The 8,489-nt window shown below is 42.0% G+C and overlaps 1 protein-coding gene across 1 annotated transcript; it reads right to left on the bottom strand.

The window, feature by feature from the left end:
* Positions 1 to 2,187: 2,187 nt before the first annotated feature.
* Positions 2,188 to 3,060, bottom strand: bhlha9 (basic helix-loop-helix family, member a9). Its single transcript, XM_041052088.1, has one exon. It carries the CDS (start codon positions 3,058 to 3,060, stop codon positions 2,188 to 2,190), a length of 873 nt encoding a protein of 290 aa, XP_040908022.1.
* Between the last annotated feature and the right edge of the window lie 5,429 nt (positions 3,061 to 8,489).

Below are 8,489 nucleotides of genomic sequence, written 5' to 3'. Positions count from 1 at the left end.
TTTACTAAAAATGTTCAGCTGCCACCATCACTTTTTAACGCCAATCTAAACTGAGACACATTCACTTCAGTAGATATACAGTTCTAATAAAATGTTTTCTGTGGCTGTTTTCTCTTGTCATTCATAGCGTTATTGTGTCACTTTTTTTTTATAAGGCCACAAAGAGCCAGGCTTTTTGCATCTGATATGGTCACGTTTCCCTCTGTGAAATAAACCAGCAACAAGAGCTAGAAAACCAATATATTCTCAGTAAAATTGCACAGTACTGTCAGCTCACTTTCACTCTGGAGTCCTTCGAGGACCCAGACAAGCAGATAAACTGGCTGTAGTGAGTGGAGATTTAGTTGGGTGCCAAAAAGGGAGGAGAAAGAGACATGCCGTCACTGAGCGCTGTCAGCCACACTCGTCTCTCACTGGTGAGTCAAGGTTTTCCAGTGATTCACGTCTGTGCAGAAGCTGAACGACAGGCTCAAAGTGTACTCTGCTCCTTTTTCTTACCACCTATATCCTCCTCTTCCTATTATCTCACTCCTCCTCTCCATTCATCTCTTTGTCTGTGTTCGCTTTCCTTCCTGCTTGCTAATTGTTGTTGTACCGCACCATTTATTTCTCCACTGAGCCTGCAGTGCTTCTCCCCAGGCCAGCTCTTTTCAGCAGCATCTCGAGGCCCTTGTTGGGAGACCTCCAGGATGTTCAAAAAAAAAAGAAAAGAAAAAGAAAAACTCTCCCACACCCAATTCCACCTGCGGGCCTGTGCAGCCCAGCAGGGGATTTCACGGCACTGATGACGGGGCACACTCTTCCTTCCTGAGCCCACATAAATCTGTCGGTGGGCTCCATCCTATAGTCTAATATTAAAGCTGTTTTCCATGACATGCTGCTCAGCAGGGAAGGGAAAGCTGTTGTTGACTAACATGAGCTGGTAGGTGCCGGGAGGAGAGGTTGTGGTTTGAATTTACTTGTCTTGATCGCACAAAGACTAGATGACCTATCATTAGTAATGATCTCACTCGTTCTCGCTGCTGTTGCAGTAGTTGCAGTAGTTGCAGTAGAGCAAAATGCACTTCTGTGCAGAAAGCAAGAAAATCCAGGAAAGCATGTGCAGGATGCACTACATGCACTTCTCATAAACTGTGTTGCTTATCGATTTTCAGGCTTACGTAGTAAAACACTGTCAGTGTTGTCCTTCTAGCTGTCACACCATGTCTTTATTTTGCTTTGTGTAAACAGCACCTTGACTTTTCTTCATCTTCCTCCCAGAAAAATGACAAGAATGGACTTGTAAGGACATTTTTCCACAGAGTGAAGGACCGCTGTCATCTCAGACTCAGAATGGCAGAGGCTACTGACCTTAGGCTATAATCAAACACATAGACACGCACACACAGACCACTCATGCTTGCGCTCAGATACACACATTTGTACAGCAAAGTGCTGGTGTTAGTGTTCTGTGAAAGTCCTGAGAACCAAAGAGAAATAAACATTTCTGTTATGAAAGGAAACATAACAGGAATCATTGTTTTAACATTTAATTTTGAAGTTTAGAAAGTAATGTACAAACTTTTTACAATTTTACAACCAGCCATGACTTTTTTATGCAGCACAGAGAATAAATACATTAACAAATGTTGAACTTCAGGTTCAAATCCTAATCACATTTTCTTAAGATGCACTTTCCACCCCTTGAAAGAAAACAGTGTAAGAACAAGTTACGTAACAGTTCAGCCCATGTGCAGGCTGTCCCATCTTTGTTGGTTAGTCTACTTATTTCTTTTTATGGTTTTACCCATTTAAGTGTTCCTGTTTCCTTTATATATCACATGTTTAGTAATGTAACCTAATGTCCAATAAGTCAGCATTTGCAGGAGGACATACACATGACAATTTAACAACTACTAACAATAGTTGTGTGTGTTAATTATCTACAGCAAACATTCTTTAACATGTTGAAATGCAAGAACGAAACACATTTCCCAATATTTACAACATTCTGCAGTCTCGATCGCCATTGCACTTTTATTTATATTTGTCAGTCACATTTATATGACTCTGCTCTGCAATAAGAGAGTGTTATTGTAATACTGAATTGACTGCAACAGCAGAAACACAAAAAAACCTCATGTCAGTTTTCTCCCTGAGATCATTTAACAGTCCGGTCTTCAGGGCTCACAGTGGTGGATGTACCTGTTACAGTATGTCAGAGCACAGAGGCAGGCTGTGCTCTGGCTCCTGCTTGTAGCTCAGCTGCCATGGAAGCCCCAGAGCTGGAGACGGCTCCATGAAAGTGTCCATGTATCCTTGAGTACAGGAGGCCCACATCCCTGGCTGGTACCCCAACCCCTCACCCACCTGAGAGTAACGCAGAGGACTGGGCGGATGGTTGTGGGGGCTGCTGCAGTGTCCATGTGAGGCGTAAAGCTGTCCCTCAGCAGGATAACAAGGGTAGTGTGGTGATGGGGGACATGATGACACGGTGTTATCCATGTAGACATGTGGCTCCGTGGGCAGCCTGTGCACGTGAGGCCCTTGTTGTGGCTGCATCTGGTGAGAGATGGACGCGTGCCAGGGGATGTAACTCTGATGCTCCAGACGAGGAACCGTTACCCTGGTCTGCTCGAGTCGAGAGGCCCCCACCGCAGCCGGCCCCGCAGGTGCCCTGTTGCACTCCCGGTGGGTGCAGGGTTTGGTGGGAGGGTTGGAGCTCAGGAATACTGAGAGAGCAGAGATGCGGTTTATGGCCCTCTGCAGGGTTGCAATCTTAGAGAGCCGTTTGCCACTGAGGTCATGGTTCAGAGCAACGCGCAGGGCATTGAAGGCCTGGTTGTAGTCCATGATGCGTTTTCTCTCACGGACATTGGCAGCCATTCGTCGAGCTTTTGAGCGGACTGGTCGATTGCGCTTCTTGGTCTGGCCTTCCTCTGGGTCACTGGGGCTGCTGGTTGAGCTCTCGCTGTCTTGGAAAGATGCCTTGGGACTTCCCTCGTCCTCGCCTTGGCCCAGCACACCCAGCTCCAGCTCCTCCTCAGAGAACTCTGAACCTGCAACACTGCTGCAGCTCATTATGTCAATGACGTGGAGACTAGTCTGAGTTGGTACTTGTAGTGCAGCTGTAGTGAAGAGTCTGTGTTGTTTAAATCTGGTCTGCTGTGTTTCCAGGCGGCGAGCTCTCCCTGGGTATTTGTTTGTGTGGGGCTGTCGGTGTTTGCTGCGGTGCCGACAGCCCGGGTATCCTCCTCCTCTGACTCCTCTGGTGCCTTGTGATTACTTGTACCTCGACAAGACAGGTTGGCCTGCTTTTAAAAGCTCTTGAAGTCACATGATACAGTCACCTGTGAGGAATGGTGCACTCTCTCTCCCTTTGCAGGTTTATGGGCACCCTCCAGGCAAATGGCACTGTCACCTCCTCCTCCTACTCTGACTCTCCCTCACATCCCTGACAAGATCTTACAGAAGAGTTTCAACACTTCACATCAGTGTAAAAACATAAGCAAAACATACTAATTATTTAGAAACGGTGGTTAACTTTACTCTTCCTTTAACACCTTCATAGAGGATTTGATTCAACTCTTTAACACTCATACAATCCAACTCCAGTTAGGTGTGTTGTTACTTACTGTTGAGTAACTGTGATAATAAGTAGAGGGTTTGAAGGTTAAACTTACTGCTTGTCACTCGGTCGGTTTGTTGCACTGTATGATGCCACTGTATGATGCCACTGTATGATGCCACTGTATGATGCCACTCAGACTGAATGACCATCAACATGATTATTTCTTTCTCTGCACCATGTGCATCTCTTTCTTTTTACCACCATTAACAATAAATGAATATTCATGTAAAATAGGTGTTTCCATGTTATTGTCAGGGACACTGATGACAAATTGCTCATTTGTCCAAGTGGCCTAATCTGTTATACGCGTTTCCCCTTTTCTCAGGTCCAGGAAGAGAGGAACCTTCTTATCTACCGTAGGTTAGATTTGTCCTTGCAATTAGCTGTCTCTGGAGAGGCGATTCTCCCTCCTTCTCACTAGGTCTCTCTGTCTCTGTGTCTCTCTCAGCTCAGGTTTAAGGGCCATGTAATTTAGAGTAGCTTCCCTGGAACCCATCCTCATAAATCAGGCCTGGGCAGCACCTGAGGACAAGAGCAGAACGAGCCCTAGACTTCAAAGAGAGGGAAAAACAAGGGCAAATATTTTACAATTAGAACCTGCAATTGCTGCTGGCTTAGGCTATCGATCTTTCACAGTCTTTTGCTTGTGAAGACGTGGTTCTATTATTATAAAATTTTGACTTTTTTAATACTTAATTTTTCTATTCATTACTCTATAAGCCGATGAGTTGCATGTAATTTTCTAAACAAATTCATAGTAAATACAGAATAAATATAAACTTTCTTATGTTTTATTTACACTTTTTAGTCTTCTTGAGACAAAATGGTCTGGAATTGAAGACTGGAACAGAGGAAGGACCCACATCCACATGAAAGATCTGTGTGTCAGATATTGGAGTGGACAGTGAAAGGTGATTGCACTGACCTTTAGCTAGGCTTCTGGCCAAGTGCAACGGGTCAGGTAACTAAAGGGTAGGGCCTCAGACGCTGAACTGGGGGTCGTTGAGAAACATTGCTTCCTTCCTGCCCTCTTCGTTTTTATTATACGTGTTGCGGCTCAGAGACGCCAACCTTTAAAACAATTACAGCCCAGAGTTTCAGTTCTAAAAGCACAGGCTGAGGTGGGAACATTCAGTCAAACCTCTTTACTGTTGACTCCAGACTTTTTTTTTATTACACTCACATGCATGGTCGATGAGGATAAATACCTCTTCTGAGGTTTTATTGTTGCCACAAATTTAGTGCAAAGTGTTTTATTTTAATTATTTCTGAGATTTACACTTTAAATAAACCCTGTGCATATTTAATTAGGTAAGTAGAAAATAAGAATATTTATTTTTTTCTTTGAAGCATGAAGACCTGGACCCCAAAGCCATTCATAAGTCAAACTAGCATACCACACTGTGTTGGTGCCTCCTGAATTTAAAACTTACCAACACCATTAAATCCATTAAGATTTGTTTTGAGATTTTATTAATTCAAAAGGATGAATTACTGCAATTTTGAATGGTATTGTTCACACGCTCTGAATATGACGTGTGGCACACGTAAACCCTGATGATAATGATGATGTGAACATACCTCAAATATATATACATATATATATACTTCTCAGTTCTTGTATAGCACTTCAAAATATGACCAAACCTTTGCTACCGTATTAAAGCTGCACAGACACAGTGTGCAAACAGCTGAACCACAATGATGATGTTTAAACATTTCACTCATTTTTGTCTTTCTTGTTTTGCTTTCAACCATGAGTCCATTCCTGTGAAATTATAAAGTAACCACTTAAACCACTTTATTTACCACACCTTTCAAATAACCCTGCTGATGCACTGCATACCTTTGTAGCTAAAACTGTTTGAAAGGTTCAGCCCACACTGCTCAACTCCAAGGAGTGCGTAGGCTTTATCACAAGCTGTGATTTATGGCTTCACAAACATGTCAGATTTACTGCTGTGGTGTAAAGAGCATGAAGACTACAGCCTCGGACTCTCCCCGTCCATTCATTTTTGACAGGTGACAAGACACCAGTAATTATCAGCCGCCGGGAATAAATCACAAGATTTTATCACGCAGCTCGCCATGCCCTTGATGGAATAACCATTTTCAAGCAAGGAGAGCCTGTCCAACGCCGCTGAACCTTAGATTTGTAAATCTCCTGCTCAAGCCCCCATAATGACTGGTTGTTAGCCGTTTGTTATTAGAGGTCTGTGTGCCAAACATTATAGATGTATATTTCAAAAGGGGTAGTTAGGGGTAATAAGTGAGTAAGGTCCGGGATCGCTAACCTTGGCTTTGCAGTGGTATGTTAATGTATGTTTTTGGTGTCTGCCATGGAATTTTCTCACCTCAATAAAAAGCCTCCAGTCAAAAAAAAAAAAAAAAAAAGGAAGGGGGGGGGGGGGGGGGGGGGGGGGGGGGGTTGTGGTTTTCTCTGCCCCACCGCTATTTGTCACACTACAATCCCTTGGGAATAGTTAATGTCTGTAAAAATCAGTGTTATCAACTGTAAAGTGCCAATCTGTGGTCATTTCATGGCAGTTATGTTATCTGTCATCCTCTCATCACTTTTAATGCAAAACCACTGCGTTGCTTCCTCAGACAAGGAAGGAATTCACATGGAAACTTAAAACATTATTTAGTTTTGAGTGAAAATTATGTAGTATAATGGTCAGTTTTTGTTTTTTGGTACAACTGACTAGTAAGTAACTAACTGAAAGTAATAATATCACTGTGAAAAACTACTCTCCTGAATTCAACATTTTACAAAGTGGAATCAGAAAAATGTTCTTAAAGTATCAAAAATAAAACTACAATGGCAGAATGACCCTTTGAGAGTTGTATTCCATCCATCCATTGTCTATACCGCTTAATCCGATCAGATTTGTATTATAAAACATATTCTATTATTACCAAGATGTTAGCATGAAGGCAGCATTTGAATGTCTCAGCTGACTGAAATAATTTAATTTTGGATCCGTAACGATGCATCTTATTTTATAAGTTGATCATGTTTTTCAAGTAAAATCTTAATTTGCAACATAACTAGTAACTGTAGCTGCAAAGAAGAAGTACAGGAAAGTACTCAAGTACAACTACCTCAAAGCTTGTAGTTAAGTACCTGAATGTTAAGTAAGTTAACTTAAATTTACTCAGTTACTTTTCACCACTGATCAAATGGATAAATTAGCATGTCTTCTCTGCGTAAATATGTTCTCTGATGCCTGTAGAAATACAGTGGGCTCTGGCTTCTGTCGTCGTAGGCCAGTGAGCCTCTCAGCTGATCTCTGTCCAGCTGTCATTTTTGATCTTTGCTGTCAGAACCAAGTGCTCCCTGTCACGGCCGATTGCATCAGAGAAGCACCAGTGAAGGAGATTATCAGGTCTCCAACAAAGTGAGACATGAAAAAAAAAAAAAAATCAAGTTCTCATGTTGATCTGAGTTACAGTCAGGTTTAGTATGAGCTGTCGTATTCATCTGTCACCATGTACCGCAGAGACATACTTGAGTGAAACAAACTTTTGAAGTTTTGGTGACATGGTGAGAGAGTGTCTGCATCAGACATCTTGTCCAAGGTGGTAAAAACAAAACATGCTAACAGTAAATCCACTGACACAACAATTGTGAATCACTCTGTCTGAAATTACTGGCAATTACGTGTAGCTGACTGCTGTAATCCCTCTCAGAGTTCACGGCTGCTATAAAATCTCAGTTGTCGGGTTGAAACAATGCCCTGGGTATGTCAGCACGCACAGCTCCACATCGAAAGTGTTATTCAGTCTCTGTCATGGTGTTGGCTATCAATCATAGAGGTGTGTTGAGGTTTATTCTGTAACATTAGAGATGTTTCCAGTGGTTTACCACTTGAAAGTGTTGTGACTTATGTGGGGAAAAAAAATAGTAAAATAGATGGTTGCTTATAAAGACGGGGATATCTTGATAAAGGCCTATAAGGATGTGTTGTCATCATCTGTCATCAAGCAGTTAATCATCACAGGATGCATTGTGCCAGAAAAAAAGACACAACTGAACATCTTGAATTTTTTTTTTTTTTTTTAAATCAGATTAATTCACTTACTATTTATTAGTCAAATTCCCACTTCTTTACATGTAAATATCTGATTTAGTTTGAAGTCTAATGTTTGCAGGATGTTTGCTCTGCCTTTGTAGGAACAAATTGATCACTGAGACTGAGTTTCTGTTTCAGGCGGCTCATAAAGGCAGGCTGGTTGCTATGAAGACAAAAACAGCACACTTAATGTTTGGGTCACTAAAAATCCTGTGCTCTCTAATTTAACCATAAGCAGAACATTACTAAAACCTCTGCTCTTAGTGATTTATACCTTGAAACAAAACCATGCAAATCTGTCAGTACTGATGTCATGACATGTCTAACAGTTTCCTCCACATAGGAATGTCAGTACACTTCCTCCCCTGCCCTAAATACTTGAATCATGATATGAATCACTCTTTTTACAGGATAGCATTCACTGTGGGATCATGTGAACCGAAAACTGAAGGCATTGCTGAACAAGAAGTGTATTTACTGCACAGGGCAGTGGGCAGGCATTAAGCTGTTCACTTACATCATGTTTTCTATTGTGTGCCATGCAAAATGCTGAGGTTAATGCATGCAACTTTCTGCACATGACAAAAAATGTGCACAGAGTTGGAAAAAAAAATATCCAGAAAGCCAGCAGTGTGTGTTCATAGAGCATTCCTTCCACAAAGAGAAGTCAGTCATTACTCTGGGTTGTCATTAAAGGGTCCATTTGGAGTGTTGGAACATGTGGTCAAGGTTAACTGTCTGTAGGCTAGTTCCCACACAACCCACGGCAGTTAAAGTGGTGTCCTCTGACCACAGACGTGGTA

This window comes from Toxotes jaculatrix, chromosome 12 (genome assembly GCF_017976425.1).
Source record: "Toxotes jaculatrix isolate fToxJac2 chromosome 12, fToxJac2.pri, whole genome shotgun sequence".
Classification (NCBI taxonomy): Eukaryota; Metazoa; Chordata; class Actinopteri; family Toxotidae; genus Toxotes; species Toxotes jaculatrix.
The sequence above is the reverse complement of the archived record's forward strand: the minus strand, read 5'-3'. Positions and strand labels throughout refer to the sequence as shown.

Bases quoted from the DNA above. Each gene is read 5' to 3' on its own strand.
- bhlha9 (XM_041052088.1), bottom strand. From the start codon at position 3,060: ATGAGCTGCAGCAGTGTTGCAGGTTCAGAGTTCTCTGAGGAGGAGCTG.